The sequence below is a fragment of the Euprymna scolopes genome, chromosome 19 (genome assembly GCF_053919585.1).
Source record: "Euprymna scolopes isolate OS-2025 chromosome 19, ASM5391958v1, whole genome shotgun sequence".
NCBI lineage: Eukaryota > Metazoa > Mollusca > Cephalopoda > Sepiida > Sepiolidae > Euprymna > Euprymna scolopes.
The window spans coordinates 139887870-139913072 of NC_136500.1; the positions used below are offsets into that span (position 1 = coordinate 139887870).

At 34.8% G+C, this 25203-nt stretch overlaps 1 protein-coding gene across 1 annotated transcript in view; it reads right to left on the reverse strand.

The window, feature by feature from the left end:
• Positions 1-3221: 3221 nt before the first annotated feature.
• Positions 3222-25203, reverse strand: part of LOC145240002 (uncharacterized) — an 81278-nt gene continuing 59296 nt past the window's right edge. The window contains exons 7-11 of the mRNA XM_080103589.1: positions 19603-20412; positions 17015-17155; positions 12760-12846; positions 8178-8233; positions 3222-3915 (exon numbers count right to left, since the gene is read on the reverse strand). Coding sequence (XP_079959715.1) covers positions 3817-3915; positions 8178-8233; positions 12760-12846; positions 17015-17155; positions 19603-20412 — 1193 coding nt within the window. The 3' untranslated portion in view covers positions 3222-3816. The remainder of the gene's footprint in view (positions 3916-8177; positions 8234-12759; positions 12847-17014; positions 17156-19602; positions 20413-25203) is intronic.

A 25203-nucleotide genomic window follows, 5' to 3' on the forward strand; every position in this document is an offset into this window, starting at 1 on the left:
AAGAATAAAAAAGCAGCCAGAAAATTATAAAAAAATATAACAAATTTGGGGAATTGCTCATCATAGCGCAATCACAATTTTAGTGATACGCTTCAATAATCGAATCAAGAATTCAAAAGTAAATGCTTTAAATTAGAAAGGTACTAATGCACTTATTGAGCTGCACAATTTTTAAATAGTATTTTCACGTTTAATTACATTTTTGTTTTTTATTAAATTGTAAGGTTAACGTAAAGAATAGGTACAAAACGCCCTCTCCATGTTAAGAATGGCTTTCTCAATGTTATTATTTCAGCACGGATCAATAAGTGCTCTAGTACCATTAGAAATTAGTAAGCTATAAACTATAGAATTGCATAGAAGATTATCATGCAATCACCAAAACAAAAAGGATGTAGAAGATACTCCAAAAATATAAATAATGATTCGCATATAATCCTCCTTTTTATATTGGTCACTTGCTCAATGATTGATCCATATGTATATTGTTGGTCTGGCAAAAATTTTAACACGTTGTCATCAATGAATCTGGTCAGCAAATCAATATCATGAACTTCTCGCAAAACATTTGAGAGTTATTCACTTCAATTCGATGAGTTTCAAGTAACCCAGATTTGCAGAGCTCTTCCCCTCCCATGTTCTTCAATAACAATCAACACATTTTTGTATATATATATATATATATATATGTTTATTTTATATATACATTCTTATTGTGTGTGTATATATATATATATATATATATATATATTTTTATGGTATATAAATATATATTATGTATACATTTTTATTGTATATATATATATATATATATATATATATATATATATACACACACATACTTGTTGACTATATATATTGACTTACTTGTTTCATCAAATACTTTTTGCATGCAAAATCCGATCCCACATTTTGCTAATTCCTACCCTCTGATGAGAAGGAAAGTATTTCTCCGAAACTCCGCAGATTAAGGACTATCCACTTATCTAGTGTTTTCTTTTCAGATTAAATATGTTTTTAACTCATTTCAAAGTGTTTTTTAACATGTTTTATTAACTGTTTACTCATATATATATATATATACACACACACACACACACACACACATATATATATATATACGTTAGTTATTATATATACATTTTTTTATTTTTTATCTACATATTAGTTATTATATATACATTTTTTGTATAGTCCTTTCTTACTAGCCAGTAACAAAGGGGTAGGGAGTTGAGCATACGTTCTTGGGATCCTGTGAGAGGTTTGATCGACAGTTATCGGAAAAAAAATGTGTTTTAGTCATTTTTTTTGTAGATCATGTCGGTTTATTTTTTTTTTACTTTGGCCAGTTATTTTTGAAGCTTGAAACGATTTTCATTGGTTGAAAATGCTTGGAGTTAACACATCAGTGTGAAAACTTACTTGCTTTTGGAAGTGAGAGAGCGAATGCAAACGAAACAGAAAGAGGGTAAGCTATTCGAATTATTTGCTTTTTAGCGTTCGTCCTCATAAATGAACCTTTTATGCTGCATTTATTCACTGCAAACGCAATGACTCAAGCAGGAAATGAGGATGTTTCTTTTTCAAGTAGTGGAACTCTCTTCCCGCTGACTGTTTTCCTCCTGCAAAACTAAGGCTAATAAGCATCTCCTGTTTTCGCGATAATCATATTTTGTTTTTGTTAGTTCTTTGAACATCAAATGGCTTTAAGACATTGTTTGGAGTGATTTCTATTCAAAAAAAAAAAAAAAATTTTTTAATTCCTGCATCGGAGTTTTTGTGTTTCATGATAACCTGGACTTGTGATAATTCTGGAAAGCAAAAAATTTCAACCAATAAAAACTGCAACTTAAAAAAATATCTCTATCGTCATAATGTTAGGTATGAGGTGCCTTCAATAAGTTTCCAGACTTTTTTTTGTGAATGGGCACTTTTATAGATAGTACACACATGAAACTCTAGTCCCCTTTGGAGTAATTTCCTCCAACTGCAATGCACTTGTTGTACTGTTCCAACAACTTCAGGAAGGCCCCATGGATGTCCTCTTGTGTGAGCGTGTCAATTACCCTCATCACAGCCTCTTTCATCTCCACAGTTGTCTTATAACGACAGCCTGTAATGCTTTCCTTGAACTTAGAGAATAACCAAAAGTCACAGGGAGCAAGATATGGACTATAGGGTGGGTGAGGAACTATCTTGGTCACATAATCTGTAAAAAAAGATGGAGCACACTTGGGACAAACTTTGCTCAAGTCTTCCGCATTTTAGTTCCTCGCGAATAATAGTGTATACAGTTCCCACACTGACATCAAACTGTGCACTTGTTGTCTCTATAAACACGCAACGGTCCTTATCCATGAAATTTTTTTATTTGACCAATCAACTTTGGTGTTTTGACTCCTTTACTCCTCCTACACCTCTCATTCCTTACAGTCTCCTTGTCTTCCTTGAATCTCTTATGCCACTCAAAAACTGATGCACGATTCATGCAAGATGGTCCAAAAGCAGTCTGAAGCATTCCATACATTTCTGTGGTATTTTTCCAAGTTTAAAATAAAAATTTATTGCATATTGTTCTTCTAAAGTGTCATCAAGTCTAGATTGCATTTTTAAAATTCACCAGCTGTGACAATCAGGCTTTAGTAGGATGTATTCAAATTACTGCTGTAGCTGTTCATTTGAGCCTGTAATCATAAAACTTGGTCAGTCATCTCATAAAATGTATAGCAATAACATACTGAATTTTCAAGAGTCTACGACAGTTTTAAATGTCTGTACAAAAAAAAGTCTGGAAACTTATTGAAGGTACTTCATATGTTTATATTTTTATCCATGAGATTCATTCAAAAACTAATTAACTGATCATTATGAATTTTGGAAAACAGTTGCTAGGCATAAGGGTTTCAAATGATGACTATATTTAGTTTAATTTAGTTGGCTTAATAATCACAGGGAGCAAGATATGGACTACAGGGAGGTTGAGGAACTGTTTTGATGCCATCTTGGTCAAATAATCTGTGAAAAACATGGAGCACCTTTCGGACAAACGTTGTGCAAATCTTCTGCATTTTTAGTTCCTCGCGAATAATTGCCCACTTAAAAAAAAAAAAAAAAAAAAAAACAGGACACAGGTCATTAATGGTGCGATTGCCATGAAAAAAAAAAATCGTCTCCATCATTTTCCTCATTTTTGATCAACATGTTTAAATAAAAAAAAAAAAAACGCTTCTCAAACTTTTATTTGATTTCTTTTTATAAAAAAGATGTAACGGTACTTACAACTATGCATTTTTTTATTTTTATTTGGATCATCCAGACTATCGTTTTCATCTTGAGTGTTATTTTCAAAACGTTTTAGTCGATGTAACCTATGACAGTCTTCAGGTGTATCTTGTTGAACTTGGGAATCTTTCTGTCCAACTCAGGGAGTCTGCACAGAATTTGAAATGGAACCTTTTATTTAATCCACGGGGCCTTGCATGGCGTAGTGGATAAAGTGCTTTGTAAAATTCAATTGTGAAAGTTACACTCTTCTGGAGGTTGAAGGTTCAATCTTCAATGCAGACGACACTCAAAATACAATTGCGGATTACTTTGGATTTCTACCCGGTCATGGAACAAGAACATGTTACCGCTGTGGATTAAAAGGATTCCATTCAAAATACCGTGCAGCTTTTCGAGTTTGACAGACATACCCGAAAAAGTTTGGAGGTTACATCAATTAAAATGTTGTGAAATTAAAATAGTCTGAAGAATTCAAATAATACCAATAATCAATCATCATCGCAAAAATTCAGGAATACAGAGTTTTATTCTTCAAATGATCCCATTAAACTGAGCTCTGGAGGCATTCTGGGTTTCTGAATTTGATTGAGCCTCCTGATGTCCCATCGACGAACCTTCCATTCTTTGCAGCTAACAAAGAAAAAAAGAAAGAAGAAACATTTGTTAAGGATATTATTTTCAGATTTTTTTTTTTAGTTTTTAGAGTTGAGAACTGAGTGAAAATCGATAACTCCCCCCCCCCCGCTTCCTGTAAAAAAAAAAAAAATCTTCATGATGTACGTAACAGAAATAAAATATCATATACCAAAAATTATGTAAAATAATCAAGTAGTTTTATCTATATATCTATAAAAGTGAATGTGTCTGTACATTTTCCTTCGCAATAACTCTGTTAATTTTCAGTGTACAGACTCGAAACTTGATATACAGGGTACTGAGATTTGGGAAAATCTATGTGATCGGTTTTCGGCCAGAAATTTAGCTGTTAAGGGGTCAAAGTTCAACGATTTTACCTTTGAGAACTCTACCAAACTCCTCCGACAATTTTGGGTCTAAACACTTGAAATTTTCGATATAGGTTCCTTGGACATGGATCTAACTTAATAACTCAATTTGAGCCCAAAACAATAAATATAAAGGGTCAAAGTTAAAAAAAAATTACCATTTTTTTTTTTTTTTTCTCAGCATACACCTCCAAACATGAGGGCAACGCCTGTCCGAAATGCTAGTTGAAAATAAAATGAAAAAGTCCAATTTTATGGTTAAATGATTGACAATTTCTCATGCCAGTTTGCAGAACAAGGGAGATAATTGAAAATAATTAAAACGTGAAATTTTCAAAAGCCATTCTTAACATGGGGAGGGGTGGATATTGGAAAATCTTAAATTCGCTTAAAAATAATTTTCTTTATTATAAAACTGCTTGATTAATTGATGTGATTTTTGGTATACAATATTTCTTTCAACCATTTTGCTTAATTTTTTCGGGGGGGGGGGGGCGAGGAATATAGATAAGCACAGTAAATTTGTCACCCAAAAGAAAACACAGCTTTATTTTAAAACTTTTATAGAAAAAATCAATTCAGGTAACTTGATTATGTAGTAGAGCTGACATCTATTCAATGTAGCCACCTTCAGCCTCAATCACCGCCTCAATACAAGTCCGGAACTGGGCACATGCATTTTCCACAAGCACTGGCTGGGGCTTGGCGAATACTTGGCAGATGGCGGCAAGCAGGCTGACTTTGGTGTTATGGGAGGTCATGTTGATGTTCTCGATGTATGACCAAATAAAGTAGTCCTGCAGGTTCAAGTCAGGGGAGGAAGGGGGACCAGTGAGAGAAGGGTACAAACTCGTAGCACTCCTTCTGAAGTCAAGCCTGGGTCTCTTTGGACTTGTGGGCCGGCGCCGAGCCCTTCTGCCACACCTAAGGTCACCTGATTGCACCAGGGGATCACCACACTCTTTAATGCATCCAGGTACACTTTGGTGTTGACTTTCAAGCCGACTCCGAAGATGTGAGGTGGCATGATGTGGCCCTCACTTGAAACGACACCAAAACCATAACCGTGGCCAGAAATGTCATTGAGTTGTGTCCTCAAGCGTTGAACTGTCCGGATTTGCATTTTGAGGGTGCTGGCAATGGTCCTGTTGTCATAACTTGGATCAGTAAAGAGTGTGCGTTGTACTGTTATGTTGTTAGTCTACCAGAAAAATACTGGAAACTAAATTAAAATGATCGATTATTATTATATTATATTTTTTAGTAGAAATAATTTAAGGATGTAAAAAGTTATGTCACGTTGAAATATTTACATTTAATAAATGTCAGGAATGTTAACTTGATGTTAGCTTAAATTCCATCTGTCAAGTTAACCATAATATAAGCAAAAATATGGGACAAAACCCAGCAAAGATCTTTAGGCTACCTGTAGTGACGACATAGTAAAAATATAGATTTTGAAATGTACACATGGGAGATCAGTTGCGATACACAACGCGTTAGAGACAGATGGGTTTTTTATGACTGGACGCCAAATGGAAGTCAGAATGGGGGTGGGTGACTTAGAAAAATGTAATCTTATACAAAGCGTGCCAACTTTGGAAAAAAAACCCAGCAAGGAATAAATGATTATATTTATTTACTTTTTTTTTTTACAAGGAAGTCACCACTTATCAAGGCCCAGAGGCCACTCGGGGATAAGGGTTATTGCATGTACAGTAATCAATGGGACAATATTGTAGTAATCGCCAGTAATGGAGATCTGATAAAGTGTCTTACTTAAGGGGCGGTTCAACAGGAACTTGTTTATATTGGACTTGAAGACATCCAAGTTGTAGTCAGGTGGGAAACAGGCAGACAGAACAGAGTTCCACAGGCGTGCACTTCTAAGAAAGAAGCTTTGTTCATGGAATCTACGTTTTGATTTAGGCACAGATAAAGAGTGGGGAAAATTATTGACAGTAGTTTCAGCTAGACGGGTGTTTCTCGTGAAAGATTGGCGAGGGGGGGACCAGAAATTGGAGCTCAGACGAGAACTTCCCATGGAAATAATGATAAAACAACGACAGGCTCACAACATCCCTTCTGTGAGAGAGAGGTTGCAGGGAAGAGAAAAAGCTACAAAGTCTATTTTGTAATCTGTCAAGGCAGAATAGGCTGTTTTTAGCAGCTCCTTCCCAAATATGGCAGCAGTACTCCATCTTTGGACATACTTGGCTTTTATATAGATAGAGAATTGCATCAGCAGTGAGATATCTACTGAATCGATAGAAGGATCCCACCATTTTTCCAGCGACCTTGGCAACAGATTTGATGTACATGTTCCATTTCAGATCAGGAGTAAAGTTCAAACCCAGAAGCTTGTCAAAATATGGAGACTCCCCAAGACGAGAGCAATCCATTTCAATTGATGAGGATCAGAGCGTTGATGATGTAAAGATAGAAGCTTGGTTTTGGATGCATTAAAAATAACCAGCCACCTCTTCCGCCATTGTACCGCGTGCTCAAGATCAGAGAAGAGAGAATCAGAGAGAACTTTGTCATTTACGATCTTTGATATGTTGCCATAGATGGTTGTGTCATCAGCATAGATGTCAGCGAATGATTAAGTATGTGTTTTGGGAGATCATTCAAGTAGATCAGGATAAGAGTTTGACCCATGATGAACCCTTGAGCATTAATACTGTGGGCTTCTGATTTCTGCCCATCAACCACTATTATGAGCCTATCAGAGAGAAATGATTTAATAATTGAGAAAACATTTCCAGTTATACCGTAACTGGAAATCTAGTGAAGTAGGCTTTTATTCCATACCTTATGAAAGGCCTCTGATATGTCAAGAGCAATTGCCCTAGAAAGGAAGCCTTTGTCGAGAGATTCACTAATCCTATGAGATATAACCGTGAGCACGTCTGCTGTAGATCTAGCAGAACGGAAACCATACTGCATGTCACTAAGAAGGTTATTTCTGCTGAGGTGGTTGACTACTTCTCTATTTAATATGGATTCCAGCAATTTACTCATGACACACAGGAGACTTATTGGTCTGTACTGAGAGGCAGATGACCTGTCACCTGAATTCTTAAATATGAGGTTTTTTAAATATGAGGTTTTCCAGGGTGTTTGGGAAGCAATTCTCCTTAAGACAACGCTTAAATAGTTTTGTAAGTATGGGACAAGTTCTGGTTGAATGAATATATATATATATATATATATATATACACATACACACACACAAATATGCTCGCTATACAGCTACAATGTTACAACCCCATAGAACTGTTGTTTGCCCCTTTTGTTAAAATGTATCAGTTGTCCAAATTTTTATACCACTAGACTTTAAACAAGTTAGACACACGTCCAAAATATATATACAACTGTCCATGTCATACAGAACCCCCAACAATACAACATATTCCTTCTTGTGCCATATACACACAGTCATATAGAAATACCCCACCCCCGCAATTTTACAGTACAACGACGCATCTCCGATCTCACTTGTTGAACATTGACAGACATAATTGAAGGCTCCTATCGCTCTTGGGATTTGTACACAGCTGGCCAACTAGTAGATGGTCTGCAACAAAAAAAAGATAACTGATTTTCATCAAATGAAACATTTCTAGGGTGACAATTTTATCATTCCACCCTGTATCCGCAACAAGAGAGATGAAAGTTTCAGGGCACAAATTCATTTCAGTCGTAATAAAAATGCAATTTGCAATCCCCTCTGATCCATTCGGGCGGAATAAAAAAATATTGGAGGCATTACTTTTGGAAAACTCCTCGTATAAAGCAAATACTAACCAAATGGGGCATTGGTGGTCTCGTTTATTGTAATTATTTACTTTTTTTGGAATAACACTGAATTAGAATTTGTTTTACCTGATCTTTTAAAGAATGCGTTAGGGTATCATTTGGTGCAGTCGGGTTGGTGCAACCTGTTTGAAAAATAAAACAAGAAGATTTAGAAAAATGTGCAAATTACCTTCTCTCTCCAAATTCTATTTCTCTTCACTACAAGAATCATATGTTGGGATCGGAAAGTACAGTGGAGCATGTGTCGTTCTTAAGATACATCTATATATATAAAAGGCAAAATGTGTGTGTGCATTTTTTCTGTATGTCCAGCAAAGGCTTTTCTCGCCGGGGTTCTCCGGGGTTTTACTATGTCTTAGAACTGTTTATATACCCCCTTGATCGTAATATGTACGATTTATTTTGATCGACTTTTATAAAAATCGCTATTTCACTGTGTCGCGTATTTGTTTGACTTTTTAGTATAAATAAATTGAAACTAAATTGAAACGATGTATGTTTTTGGCTTTCGCATCGGGGACATCCAGAAAGCAAATCAGCTTTGATCAATGTGGTGAAAACCGTCATATCAGACAATTGCTTTTCAAATGGACACCCCCATTTTTTATGTGGAGCTGGTTTTTCCCCCAACCCAACATTTTTTTAGGTAAGTCATCACGTTTTTTGGGGGTTTTTTTTTTTTCGCTTTTGCCTCAAGGATTCAGGTTTGAACCTACCTCCCACCCCCAAACTTTTTTTTCAAACCCTTGGCCAATGTCCGACCATTCATATTGCATCACGTTCATTATTTTTAATTGTTTTTTTTTCCATAACATTCGCTGTTTTTTTATTTATTTATTTTTTTGTTTTCCCGATTTATTTTAGAAGTTTTAAGATTGTTTTTTTTTATAATATTTAAACAGGGTTATTACTTCGCTTTGTTTTGATTTTACTCCCCCCTACCCACACACACACACACACCTCTAAAAACCCAGGCAATGCCGGGTACCACTACTAGTCTATAATATAAAGGGCAAAAATTTGTTTAAATATATGTATGTATTATGTTTGTAAGTCTTGCAAAAACATTCGACAGAGGCGACGGATTTTCACGAGATCAGTATCATTTTGAAGCTCGACCCTTTGGACGACAAATATCGAAAAATTGGTTTAAAATATTAATTCCTTCACCTGCAACTCCTTACTTTTCTGCAGGGAGGGGTAGCAAAAAATCGTCCCTTCATGACAATTTAGCCATCCACGCATGTGCAAAAAACGTTCTTTCTTGAATTAGTTTAAATATAAAAAAACAACCCAATTTTGCTGACGTGGTCATAGCTCAGTCAGTATGGTAGCAGCTTCGTTATCTTAAGATTGCACGTTCAAGCCAAGATGTCAGATAAATTCTTTTTTCGATTTTTAATGTTTTAATATTGAAACAGTGTTGTTTATGCCATTTTTTCGTTCATTTTTTATTTTTCCATCACGTTTGTTGTTTTTTTTTATTTTTGTTTTCCTGATTTTTTAAAAGTTTTAACATCGTTCGCTTATTCTTTATTTTGCTTCACATTCGTTTTTTTTTTTTTTTTGTTAAATATTTAAACAGGGTTATTACCCTTGCTTATTCTTTATTTTCCATTTTATTTGGACCCCCCCCTCCCAACACCTCACCACACTCGGGTACCCTTGCTAGTATATATATATATATAAAATAAAAATCTTGATATTGAAAATTTATTCAAATTTAAAAAAAACAAAAATGCTTATAAAACTATAAGGAAAGTATACAAAATTTTAATTATTCGACTAGGAGTACAAATAAAACAAGAAAACCCTTATTCCATGGAGTTTTGAAGAATGCAATTCTTCTCATCAGAGGGAAGAGGTTTGCAAAATATACAATAAATTTTGCAGGTGAATATATTACAGGAAACAAATAATATGAAGTTTATTATATTTGCATAAAAAAAAGTCATTTAACAATTTGAGACAGTTTGAAGGGATTCAGAAAGCAAGAAACGGACAAATAGGAGAAAAAGGATATGATAAAAATCCAATGGGAAAGATGATAAAATCCAGAACAGGATGGGTATGCTGAAAATGCATTGGTAATCCATGAGAAAACAGAAATATAAATATAAATGTCCAGGGTAAAATAGAGCTTCAAAAAAATCGTTAGGTTGGGGAGAAGTCAAGGCATGCAACTTTTTTTTTTAAATGGATCAAGGAAAAAGAGGGTGTTAAAATGAAGATACCAAATGAAATCAGGAAAAGGGGTGGTGAGAGAAAAATGGAAAAGAGAAATAAGAGTAAAAGAGAGGAAGAAAGGATATTAAAAAAACCAAGAGGAGAGGTGATAAAAGAGATATACATAGTTGAGGAGGAAGGAGAGAGAGAAAGAAGGGAATGGTGCAGGTAGAGAGTCATCTTTCTAAATCTATTTTTAGAACAGATAGATATAGGTCAGAATGGGTCAATTTGACCCAGACAGTCATATAATTGAGGTTGGTTAAATTTAATACAGAATTTAAAATTATAATAAATGTACGCATACACATACATATGTAAATGTATAAATGCATATACACACATATAGAAAAAAATATATATAGAATAGAAAAAAAATAAAAATTAATAAATAAATAAAATAATATGAAAAAAATATAGGAAAGAGTGTGACTAAAAAAGAGGGGAATAGAAGTAATCTTTTATATTGATTAAATTTATAGCCATAGGTTTAAGTAATATTGAATTGGTTATATTTAAATTTTTTCTTGTGTTTACATTGGAAAATAAGTTCGCTGTTGGAGTTAATTAGTTGATACTTTGGAGGGAAGTAAGTATATTTTAAGCTTCAGATATGCAAAGATCACAACACTTAGAACCTGGAGACTTGGACTTTTTAAGAATAGCCCAATTCATAGAGAAAGGGATGTTTTCAGATTTATCTTTTTAATTAAAGGGGTTAGGGAATATTCTCTTAGTCTAGCTGTTGTTGCCAGTAGGGTGTCATCTCTCTAAAGCCCCCTTGAATGTCTTTACAATGATGTTCAAATTCTTTTAAAAGTTAAAGGCCAACTAAGTCCATCATCTCTGCAGAATCTGAATCACCTATTAGGATATCAAAGTTATTGGGGGATGTCTTTTCTAGTCTAAAATTCATTGTTGAGATGTATAAGAGACTTTCTAGCTAAGAGGATTATGTTAATTTCCAAATCTGTAAAATCAGAGTTTTTCTTAGCGAAAATAAAGGCCTTGTTTGAGAGGATAGGAAAATTGATTAGTAATAATTGTTGATGCCAACAGTTATAAAATTGAGAATATATTTATGCTTTAGGGTAAGAAACCAGTTAATTACAGAGTTTGAGTTTTGTCAGAGAGGGAGGCTAACTTTTTCTTTAATAGAGGGAATAATTCTAAGATTTTCTACTTACTGAACCTAAATCTAAACTAGATGGGCAAATCCATCTAATAGAAGTTAGGTTATGGTACTTAAGGGTAAATCTAGGTGTGCCTGGTGATATATATATATATATATATATATATATATATATATGCATGTAAAAATATTTAAATAGAGAGTGAAAAGAAAGAAATATCATAGAATCGCTTATTAAAAATAAATAAATCAGCAATCTTTAAAAAAAAAAAAAATACGGCCTTCTTTTGCTGAAAGTTGATTTTCGGTTTTCATTTTGAATTCCGCTTTCATAAAGAAACGTTTGTTGCCTGAAAAGGTCTCTAGTGACTAAACACTAGAAGACCGAAACATGCTCATGACTGTGTAACAACAAATTACTGCTTATGTAAAGGCATAATATATATATATATATATATATATATATATATATATATATATATAAGAGTAGGTAGTAGTTTGCTTGAAGCATTGTTCGTAAAGGAATATATGGAAGTTTTAAAAGCCAAAAACAATGTGAAGAAAGACCGGAATCATTGTTTGTTTTTCTTTACTTTCATGATTCCGGTCTTTCTTCGCATTGTTTTTGGCTTTTAAAACTTCCATATATATATATATATATATATATATATATATATATATATCTTTGTTTGTCTGTCTGTTCCACTTTTTTCAAAAACTACTGGGCTGATTTGACTGAAATTTTGTATGAACATTTGTTATGATGAGGTGTAGCAAGTATTATATTATGGCATCCTTCAAGATTAATAGAGATCAGTCACAACATTTACTCTAAAGCATTCATTCTAAACCAACAGGCTATAACTTTTGTTTGTTTTTAATCGGCTAAAAAAGCCTATAATAATATAATATATATCATTCGTTAGTTTTACTATTAAAATGTATGCATTCTTAGTGTCCATAAAAAATCTGACATATAAAATAATATTCTAAGCCACATACGTTATTACCTTTCACACATGTAAAATGAAATCGTTTAATATAGAGATTAATCTGATGTCGCTAAAGTAAAAGTTAAGATTTTTCTCATTTTTTAATAAAATGAATTGTTCCCAAATCAAATTGTGTTGTCCTATCAACACTTCAGTCTTGAACCACATTTTTTGTTGGTCTATTGTAGACTTTGGTTTGAAATTGCCTTTTCATTGGTCTCTCGCGACCCATTTAATATTTTAATAACTCGATGTAAAGATTGAATGAATCCTAACCCGTCCATAGATCCATACTTACTCTTCAATTTGTTATTGATCCGTTCCAAAGATTCCATTAAGCGTCTTTCTTCCAAAGACAAAAACGAACAAGATGGAGGAGCTCCTCCTACAAAAAACAAAATGGAATGAAGTTTAAAGAATAGATTCACTAAAGGACAACACTTCTTTTTCTGTTTTTGATTCAAATTTTTACCGTTAAAGTTTTGCCCATTTTTCAAATCCGAAATACATAATGCATGCTTACAAGATCGTCACGACAAAGAAGATGGACAAAAAACATGACTTGCTTACATCAAGTGGCGTCACCTCTTGTCTTTAGTGATTTTAATTATTTATTTAACCTCAACTAAATTTAAATAATATGGTTCCTCTTCCTCCACTTCGCACCACAACATTACTCGATAGCAAATGTAAGAAAAGAAACCAAAACCGCCCAACTGCTAAGATCACTCAATATATATACAACTGACTCAGCTGATAAATTTGCATATAGAACTCGTGACAAAGACTATAAATTGTACTGTCTGAGCATGTTTGCGCTTCTAACTTTGACTTCCGGCCAGTTCCGAATTCTCAGGTAAGCCATTCTATATCTCTTTTGTTCATATTTTTTTTTTTTTTAAATTTATGTTTTTGTTAAATTCCGCTACAATTATGATGTCATCTTCAGACATAAAAACGTTTTTTTTTTTTACTTCCTTGTGGCATATTGTTTGTTTTTTTCTACTTGACAGCATATCAACACCTTTTTTTACATAGGAGTCACCACTTATCAAGGCCCAGAGGCCACCCGAGGATACAGGTTAGAAAAATGTACAGTAGTCAATGGGTCAATGGGACAATATCGTAGTAATCGTTAGTAGTGAAAATTTACTTAAGGGGACGTCTCATCAATAACTTGTTTACATTGGATTTGAAGACGACCCTATTGTAGTCAGCTGGAAAGCAGAAAAACAGAAGAATGTTCCACAGGTGTGCAGTTCTAAGAAACAAGCTTTTTTTTTTTTTTTCTTAATTTTGTTGTTCAATTTCGCTAGACTTATGAATCGATCGGTGACAATTTTGTTGCATTTTAATCTTGTGTCATACATGTGTTATGTTGCGGGGTTCTGTATATATATATATATATATGTAGGGAGTGTATATAAAACAGGTACATAAACGAGGGGACCAACCCATGTACATGTTATATAGTCATCAATGTAATGTTCGTTGTGTGTGTGTGTGTACATTTTGACGCATATAATGAACAGATATTTCTATCTTCCACAATAGTTCAACAAACGGGACATATAACAATTTATCCACAAACATCTGGGAAATTATATCTTTCCAAACAGGAAAACATTACCTTCATTCTTCTGGGGATTTTGGTTGACAAACCGGCTAAAGCTGAAATGGATATCCATCTAAAGAAACAACCAGGTTTTGGTTGTATTTTCAGGTAGCTTTTATTCCAAATGTTTTCCTGTTGGAAGATTGCACGCATCTTTATTGTACATTCTTACTATTTTCTTTGTGCCTCATAGCTTTCACGGCTGAACGATTCCCCAGCTGAGAACTGGCCTGTCTCATCTCTCTAGCTCTGTCTCTGTTTGTATATATTCCAACTAATTCTTGCTATGATGTAATTCAACTGATATCTTTTAACATGTTACTTTTGAATCACGTTTTTCTATCTGTTAGAAACCTATTTTGTTCATCGACCACATTATTTTTTGATTATTCTAAGTTAACCTAAATATTTTACTAAACATTTCTTCTTTCAAAACATTCTTTTTGCATACCTTTTTCTACATGACAGTTAACAAAACAATAATAATCTTCATTATCTAACATTTTGCTTTTTAATAATTATTATTGATTTAGGAAAATCAGCAGGGCAACCCATTGTCGCCCTGTATAATCTAACACATGCAAAAAAAAAAAAATGTTGCAAATTATTACCCATATTTTGAACAAGCTTCTTTATGATCCTTCCAGACTTGTTGTCCTGAAATCAAAGCCTATTTTGAAAAGGATTAAGTCAAGTCAAAACTAATGGAAGATAAAGGAGGTTTATTCGGCATGATCTTCAATCCAAATCACTGACAAGTGGAGTAAAGGGATCGACATAGAGAGAACGAGATTGATAATTACTGTTTAATCAGATGTTGTCAGCACATCTACATTTCTCTTGATCTAACCAACTTATACTCACCCAATATTTTGACTTGAGCGATAACTAGTGATGGGACGATTTTAACATTTTTTCTGATTCTGATACAATTACCGATTCTGATTCTTTTAAAACCTTTAAATATTTAGCTATAGAGCTATTTTTTTTATTTTTTTTCTTGTTTTTTTTTGTTTTTTAATTTTTAATCAATTCCCTATTAGTTTTTTCGTTTTTTATGGGATGATCATCTTTAGTTGACTTTTACGTGTAATTATATTCATGCAGATATTCTACATGATTTATACTTGCGTAATATTTGCGTAAAAAGATTATAGTAAACACAAAACTCTTTCCATATTTATTTATGTATGCATATGAATTTTTGTTTAAAAAATTTTGCCTACCAACCTCCTCCTACAGTTTTTGGTCTACAGACATGAAACTTCATATATAAAGTATTTGAACCCATGCAAAACTTTATATTTGGGTTTTATACCGAGAAAATCGGTACAAAAGTGTGAAAATTTAAAAAAATGAAATTTGCCAGGTGAAGGTCGAACAATGGCATTACGGATACACTTGCATAACGTAGTAGATATTGGTTCATGTTTTAATCACAGCAAATATGTCTTCATAACTCAGTCATTAATGGCAGAGGAAAAATAAATCGTGAGCTAAACGTTTTGGTTTTGATTTTTGGTGGTGGCGCAAAAGTAATTTTTTTTTTAACTTTTAAAATAATTAATATATGTTGGGTTGAATATAATATAATAATATATACAGAATCTGCATTAATCAAAATATTATATTTAAGCATATTTTATGATCAGGCAATGCCGGGCACCCTACTAATATATATATATATATATATATATATGTGTGTGTGTGTGTATGGGCATGGTTCAGAAGCTAAGGAATAAGGATGAAGAATTGTATGTTTTGATTTCGATTCTAGCTGATGGCACCAGGTTTAGTTTTGATCTCATTACCATATCTTAGGCGTAATATAATAATCGATAAAAAATTGTCTCTATAATATAAAATACATAATTTGCATGAAGTAAAATATCATATTTAAGTGTATCTTACGACCGAGCAACGCCGGGTGGGCTGCTAGTAAATATATATATAAATGTAATATGTACATATATTTCCGAAAATGTAAAAATACACAAGCGGGGGGTGGGGGGGGGTAAGTCTATAAATTTTAGTCTTTTGTAGTAATTTGAAATCAATAAATATTTATTTGAAATCAATAAATATTTATCAACGGAAAATTCTGTATTAAACAAAAAAAAAAAGAAGACAATTAAAAGAATTGGTTTTGGCATCGGAAAATATGCAAAACTTTTTCGATTCCCATACTGATTCTGATACTACACAAAGTTTTAATTTTATTTTTATTCAAATTAATCGTTGGGTTGCTCTGGATAGTTTGGGTTGGGAGTTTGAATAGTTGATAGGGTTGGGAATTAAGGTAGAAAAAAAGATCTAGGAAAAGTTAATTTTAGCATGTGGAGTGGAGCAGACGCAAACACTTTGCCCGTGGGTATCCGAGGCAGTTTTGTGTTGTACAAATTCTATTCCACTCATAGATAGGATCATCGCAGATACTACCACTCTTCCAGATCAGAATGGACCTTGGAGTATTGGTAACTAAGGGGTAACTCCACATTCCTAAAAGTTCCAAGATTGAAGCCTTTTCACCAATTTAATCCAGTTAATATCACATTTTTGGATATCCACAATTGCAATTTCCATTTCAGAATTTTGCCTATGCAAATATTGTGGTCACACTCTTATAGGATGTGTATTGTTTTGCCGATATCCTCGCTTTATATCACCAGATATTTATACTTCCGTCCAGGTGGGTGTCTGTGTCAATCAGCTTGGTTATTATTTCTTCTGACCAGATACTCAGACCTGATATTTGGCATATCTACCTGACTTAGTTCACAATCCACATGGCAGTATTTGCTTCCATTGAAGAATGTTTAAAATGGGAAAGTTAAATCACGAAAGATAGCCAAATAAAATCAGGCTTGACAAACTATATCAATAACGTGTTCCCCACTTCCAAAAACAAACCAAAAAAAGAAAAAAATCAGAATCTTACCTCTGTGCTTGGAAGGGACACCATCCTGCTTGGGTGGCTCCATTTCAACTTCTTTTATAGCCACAACAGTTTGACTTTCACCAACTTTGGCTGTTTCAGATAATTCTTCAGCGTTTAAAAAGTCGGCTAAACTATTCGTCACTGTCAAAAGGAATTAAAAAAAACAAAAAATTTTTTAACAATGAACTCATTAGAAAATCTAATATATATATATATATATATATATATATATATATTGTCATTTCACCCTAAACAAGATACAGAGCCACTTAGTCGTGAGGGGTTATTATTTGGGATCAGATTGGCAGGAATGCTATTAGGGAGTTGGGCAGCGAGATGTCTGTTTACAGTACACTTGAATTTTTGCGTGTCAGTACACCCAGGGAAGCAGGGACCCAGGAGAGAATTCCAAAGTGTTGCAGTCTGAGGACAAAAAAATATTTGAGTAGAAGGCTTTATGGCATCTAGGGATCTCTACAGTGTAGGGGTGGGATTTTGCTGCTTGTCTGGTTTGTCAAGGGTATTGTTGGGAGTACTAGTGCTTTGAGTTCATCAGAGCACTTGCCATTCAAATATTTGTAAAACAGGCACAAGGATGCCACATTTCAGCGATGGAACAGAGAGTGGCATTTAGTTGATAGTTCAGGACCTATTAGGTTGCCAACTCTTTTTTTTTTTTTTTTAACTCTGTCTAGGAGCGAGAGACTAGTGGCAGATGCATCAGCCCAGATGTGGCAACAATACTCCATGCGTGGATGAATCGTGGCTTTGTAAAAATGCAGGATACTTTCAGGTATTTCAATGTTTTGATAGAAACCATGTATTTGGTTTCTATCAAAACAGGCGGTCACCATTTTGTATATTATGTTATCATGGATAACACATGATGGTTCGATGAAAGATAAAAATTAAGAAACAGTTGGCTTTACATATACATACATTTATTCTCTCAGAGACATTTTGTCAAGGAGATATGAAACATGATACATGAAGGTGGTGAAAATCAGAGAGGTAGTTAGAAACTGAAAGACTACATTAATTGTCCCAATACAATAAAGAACAGTCAGGGTAAACAAAGAGAGATAAACCATGAATAATGCACAAGTAAACGTAATATACTTTATTGTTGAAGTTCTTGATGCTGCAGCCCAAAGAAGGATATGAAGGTAACTGTGTAAGAGTTGTGAAGGCTGTGCACATGAGCATGCATGCTAGGTAGACCATGACCACCAGGCTTGAAAACCAGTCAACAAGTGGGTAAAATTTGGATATGGTTTCCGGGAGCAGATGATTGCATTCTCTATCAATGAAGATAACTTGAATATGTTCAAGACAGATTATTTTGGATAATTTTTTTATAAAATTTGGTCAAATGTTAAAAAAAATTTCATAATTTACTGTTTAAACATTAAATTCTCTATAGTGATGAAGTACATCAAAGAAAAGTTAAAGTTCCTGCATCTGTAATTGAAGTAATCGAACATAGGTTTTGAGTTTGCCTGTTGGATAACAGGGTATCAAATTATCGATGAATAAATGTTGGTGTACATAAACTAATGATGATTGCATATATATGATACACACACACACACACACATACACACACACTGGGGCTCAGTGAGTAAGGCCAAGGGGCTTCAGAAGCCCTTTCTTAAAGCAGATCAAATGCTTTTATGGAAAAATTAAATGGCTACAGACATTTAATTTTTGATCTTTTTACTGGAAAGAAATATGATACATAATTACAGTTGTAAAGAGCTTCAGGATGGTTCATAAAAAAGTAAATAAAAATTTAAAAATGCAATAATTTTTGATTAATCAAAAACAAAAAAAAAAAGTTATAAACACGAAAATATAGTAAAATCACGAACAGGAACTAATGAACAAATATAAGTTAAAATTTGAAATTAATGTTTTTGTATTTATTTTAGAAATTATCTTGTTAGTGCTCTATGAAAAAACCTTTGCCTTGCTCAGGGGATCCATGATGTCCTGAAGTTTGGGAAACCGCGTCTCGTGCTCGTCTGAACTCCAATCTCTGGTCCCCCCTCGCCAATCTTTTACAAAAAACACCCGTCTAGCTGAATTCACTGTCAAAAGCTTTCCCCACTCTTTATCTATGCCTAAATCAAAACGTAGATTCCATGAACAAGCTTCTTTCTCAGAACTGCATGCCTGTGGAACTCTGCTCCGTCTGCCTGCTTCCCTCCTGACTACAACTTGGATGTCTTCAAGTCTAATGTAAACAAATTCCTGATGAACCACCCCCTTAAGTAGACACTTTAAATATCCACACTAACTTACTGTACTTACAATAACCCTTATCCCTGAGTGGCTTCCGGGCCTTGATAAGTGGTGACCACCTTTTAAAAAAAGAAAAAAAAAAAAAAAACCCTGATCTAGATTATTTCTAAGCTCATGGCCATTTGTAAATGTGAAACTTGTTTTGTTTGGGTTGATGTCTGGTGGCAGTGACATTAACAAGAACAAGACTATGTTTAATGCACAATATATACCCATCAGAATAGCTATATATAACAATACGTTGCATGTTAAAAAAAGTAAAACACAAACTTTTACCAACTTACCTGCTTTTGAAGATATATCAAGACATCTATCCCTAACTGTACTGGAAGGGAGAGTTTCTGGCTCAAACTTAGATGAAGAAACGTTCTCTGGGTTTTCTGTCATCGGCCCTTGAGTAAACGAACCTGCTCTTTGTTGGAGAAAGGTCAGCCTCTTGGCATAATTAGACGTGGCCTTCCCATCCAACATCAACATTCCGTTGGATGTGAGAGGGTACCAAAGGGACGGAGATGCCATCTTGTTGACACACAGTGTGTTGGTTTTATCAAGAATGCGGCCATCGAGGTACATGTGTGATAACACGGACTTTGTTTCGCTAACAGTCTGTGCGATCGACTTGATAATTGTCGGCTTCTGTTGCAGACAACTTTGGACTTTCTCCCAGAGCCAATTAATTTCTTCATCAGTCGGCGTTTGATCGACAGCAAAACCGAAACTTGACTGCTCTTTTGACATTGTTGACGCGGTTCTTGATTCCTTCCTGGCATTTGACACGCCTTGCTTATTGGATGCGACTAACTTTTTAAGTGTTCTCATCGTAATGTACTGAATATTGCTGTTCTTGCACAAGGATTTCTCATTGACGTTTTTCTTATCTGACCAAGCGCTGTTTGGGATTGTAGGGTCTGGAATTTGGTATTTGTCACATTCCTCCAATTCTTGTCCAGTGTGTTTTATGATGTGGGCTTTGACTTGTGGTTGTTTCCCGTTTGGCCAGAGCCAATTAATTTGAGATTTGGGATGTAATTCTTTCTTTCCAAAAACTTCCTTCTTATTTGAATCTTTATTGTTTATTTCCTGATCACAGTTTCCTGCAGAAAAAAAAAAATCTTTTTCAATAAATTAGTTTCTTTATAATGTGATACTATTGACGCCCCCGCCCCCAAGTGTTAGTATGTAAAAAAAAAAAAGAGGAAATAAGTTTGTCAGCTGAAAAAATGATATAGAAAGGTGTTTACAAAGGAACACAAAAAATGCAAAAATAGTGACGAAATGTGACGATAACAGGAACAAGAGATTGGTAAAATATATTTTAGAGTTAGTTTTGCCATAGTGTATAACAGTTGGAGACAATTTATGGACAGTCTTAGGTTTGTGACAGTTGAGGACAGTTTTAAAGCTGAGGAGAGTTTTATGAGATTGAGATGAGCTGGCATCAACTGATAAACACTGCCCGGATAGAATGTAGATGTTGACCTTAACGTATCAATCAAGGACAACTTAACTACGATGTCAGTTCATTCAACCCGCCAACGGTACTTGAATTTGTTTGATAAAATGTATGGACCACAAAACTTTTTTTTTTTACACTTATCAAGGCCCGGAGGCCACTCGGGGATAAGGGTTATTGCGTGTACAGTAAGCAATGGGATAATATTGTAGTAATCGCTAGTAATGGAGATCTGATAAAGTGTCTTACTTAAGGGGGTGGTTCAACAGGAATGTGTTTATGTTGGACTTGAAGACATCTAAGTTGTAGTCAGATGGGAAACAGGCAAATGGAAGAAAGTTCCATAGGCGTGCACCTTTAAAAAAGAAAATTTCTTCATAGAATCTACATTTTGATTTAGACACAGACAAAGAGTGGGGGAAATTACTGACAGTAGTTTCAGCTAGATAGATGTTTTTCATGAAAGATTGATGAGAGGAGACCAGAGATTGGAGTTCAGACGAGCACTTGCCATGGAAATAACGATAAAACAAAGACAGGCTCGCAACGTCCCTTCTGTGGGAGAGAGGTTGCAGGGAAGAGAAAAGGGCACCCCCCACTAGACTATGAAGTTTATTTTGTAATCTGTCAAGGTAGGATAGGTGTTTTTAGCAGCTCCTGCCCAGATATGGCAGCAGTACTTCATCTTTGGACGTACTTGGCTTTTATATAGATAAAGAATTACATCAGCAGTGAGATATCTATTGGAGCGGTAGAAGCATCCCATCATTTTTCCAGCGACCTTGGCAACAGATTTGATGTACGTGTTCCATTTCAAATCAGGAGTAAAGGTCAATCACAGAAGCTTGTCAAAACATGGAGCCTCCCCAAGACGAGAGCAATCCATTTCAATTGATGCCAGATGGGGATCAGAGCGTTGATGATGTAAAGATAGAAGCTTGGTTTTGGATGCATTAAAAGTAACCAGCCACCTTTTCCCCCGTTGTTCCACGCGCTCAAGATCAGAGGAGAGAGAATCAGAGTAAACTTTGTCATTTACGGCCTTTGATATGTTGCCATAGATGGTAGTGTCATCAGCATAGATGTTAACGAATGATTTAAGTATGTGTTTAGGGAGATTATTGATGTAGATTAGGAAGAGAGTTGGGCCCAGGATGGACCCTTAAGGGACACCAGCATTAATACTGTGGGCTTCTGATTTCTGTCCATCAACCACTACTCTTATGAGCCTATCAGAAAGAAACGATTTAATAATTGAGAAAACATTTCCAGTTATACCGTAGCTGGAAATCTTGTGAAGTAGGCCTTTATTCCATACTTTATGAAAGGCCTTTGATATGTCAAGAGCAATTGCCCTGGAAAGGAAGCCTTTGTCGAGATTCACTAATCCTATAACTGCTAGCACATCTGCCGTAGATCTAGCAGAACGGAAACCATATTGCATGTCACTAAGAAGGTTGTTTCTGCTGAGGTGGTTGACTACTTCTCTATTTAATATGGATTCCAGCAACTTACCCATGATGCACAGGAGACTTATTGGTCTATACTGAGAGGGAGATGAACTGTCACCTGAATTCTTAAATACAGGGCGTACGGATGAGGTTTTCCAGGGTGTTTGGGAAGCAATTCTCCTTAAGACAACGCTTAAAATGTTTTGTAAGTATGGGGGCAAGTTCTGGTTGAAGCTTTTTCAACACTATAATTGGAATGCCGTCAGGGCCAGTTGCTTTGTGATAAAATTTCAATTTGAATATTATGTGTAGAATACCAGGAGATTTTCATGCTTGCAGAGATCTCCTGATTGCTTTGTTCTTTTAATTAGGCATTTCATTTTTCCAGCTCTCCACTACCTTTGATGAGCTGTATCTTTATCAGTGACCCCTAAATCCTCCGCCTTTCTTGTATTTTAACAGGATTTTGATTACGTTTCTAATTCAATTCCTTTTTCATTTTAAGATTCCGTTTTCTTCACCCTTTGTTGTGTAATGTTATGACCCTTTTAGGCTGTGATCATAGTGTAGTATCTGTGTTAACTGTGGCGAGCAGGGCCAAGGGTCAAAACATTATTATTATTGTAATTGTTATTATTAGTATTATTATTAATTAATTTTAGTGACGGATGGTCGCTGGATCAGTTATTATGATTAGAAGAATAAACTACTAAATTGGAAAGAGATGATTGACGTGGAATCACAAAAGGAATGCGAAAATAGAAAATAGATGTAAACATTATTTTGGGTTTGGATAATTAGACATTAGGTTGGTCTGAGACACGTAATGAGGTGACGTAAGAGAACACGTAATGTAGTTAGTTTTGGAGAGATTCAGAGAGTTGAGTTTTGACCACCAAAGCAGACGGACAATATAGACAGGGGTGAACAGACAGCTAGGAGTGAGCTGTAAGAATAGAAAATGTAGACGAACTGCAGATCCTGTGAAAACCATTTGAGACAACTGTAATAAATTTATATTATAAAAATATAAAGAGTTGTTTTATGGCTTCACAAGAAAGAACAGATGTCTCAATTTGATGGTGCTGGTCATTTCATGGTTCGTCATGGAGCAGCAGGAAGATAGAAGAACTCTTCAAGAGAAAAGGTATGAAGCATATATTATTCTTCTTATATATGAACTGTAAAATATTCCCGTGCATTAAGTCTGATACAACATGACTCGGTTTACACCTCAATATCATATCCTCCTGGCTAAACAACATACATATGATTTATACGTTTATTATCTGTCCGTTAAAAGAACAATATCTCACATCCACTAGATAACATATGACTTGTTTTAATATATCTCTCTGTTAATAAAATCCCTGCAATATACAACAGTAGGTGCTACTAAAAAAAGTCTCAGAAATCTCACTAACCTTTTTTGCTGCTTAGTTTGTAAGATTCGGATATGTCCACATGTTTGATGCGACTATCTTTTTTTTTGTCGATTTCTTTGATAATTTTTTAGTAAATAAATATGTTGGTTGCTTTTGTTTTTGTTCATTGCCCGTGCACCAGTCAAGAAATGCTAAACTTAGTTTTCCGTCTTCTTTTTTTTCCATGTTTCCATTCTGGCTTGCAAGTATTGAATAGAATGATTATACGCCCCGTGTTCGTTATTCTTACAGTTATCCGGCTCGCAGTAAAAAAAGTTTGGTGACCACTGGGTGTAGAGGGTTGATGATGTCATGTATGAGGTGTCTTCAATAAGTTTCCAGACTTTTTTTTACAGGCATTTAAAATTGTTGTAGACTTTTGAAAATTCAGTATGTTATTGCTATACATCTTATGGGATGACTGACCAATTTTTATGGTTTCAAGTTCAAATTAACAGCTACAGCAGAAATTAGACTACACCCTACTAAAGTCTGATTATTACAGCTGGTGAATATCACAAAAGCAATTTGGACATGATGACACTTTAGAAGAACAGTATGCAATAAAATCCTGTTTTAAATTTGGAAAAATTGCCACAGAAACGTATGGAGTACTTCAGACTGCTTTTGTACCATCTTGCATGAATCGAACATCAGTTTTTAAGTGGCATAAGAGATTCAAGGAAGGCAGGGAGTCTGTGAGGGATATTGAGATGTGTTGGAGGAGTAAGGAAGTCAGAACACCAAAGTTGATTGGCCAAATAAAGAATTTCATAGATAAGGACCATCGTGCTTCTATAGAGACAATAAGTGCACAGTTTGATGTCAGTGTGGGAACTGTACACAATATAATTCATGGGGAACTGAAGATACGGAAGATTTGCGCAAATGCACCAGTCCACAATTCCATCCTTGTTACAGACTATTTGATCAAGATGGGCATCAAGGCAGTTCTTCACCCTCCCTATAGTCCAAATCTTGCCAACTTTTGGTTATTCCCTAAGCTTAAGGAACGCCCTAGAGGCTGTCGTTATAAGACAATTCAGGAGATGAAAGGGTCTGTGATGAGGGTTATTGACATGCACACACAAGAGGATTTTCATGAGGCCTTCCAGAAGTTGTTGGAATTATACAACAAGTGCATCGCAGCCGGAGGAGATACTTCGAAGGGGACTAAAGTTTTGTGGGTGTACTATCAATAAAAGCGTCCCTAGAAAAAATGTCTGAAAACTTATTGAAGGCACCTTGTACACAAACACTCAGAATGAGTCAGAGTTTGTTTTATTTTATTTATACATGTGAAGACATGTGTGCCCCAACCCTGGCAGCAGCCAATATGGGAGATCACTACATGGCCAGAAGAGAAGACCACAGAAACAGTATTGGTGTCAGCATTGTCGAGTAGGGTCACACTTGAGTATTACAAAAATTATCAAATGGAATTTGTGCATACTTTGTGACCCATGGCTAAAGATGTTTTCCAAATGCTTTTTCCCAGAAGGCTGATGTATGCAAGACGAAAGAAAAGAAAATTAATTTAACGCATTCTCTATTCAC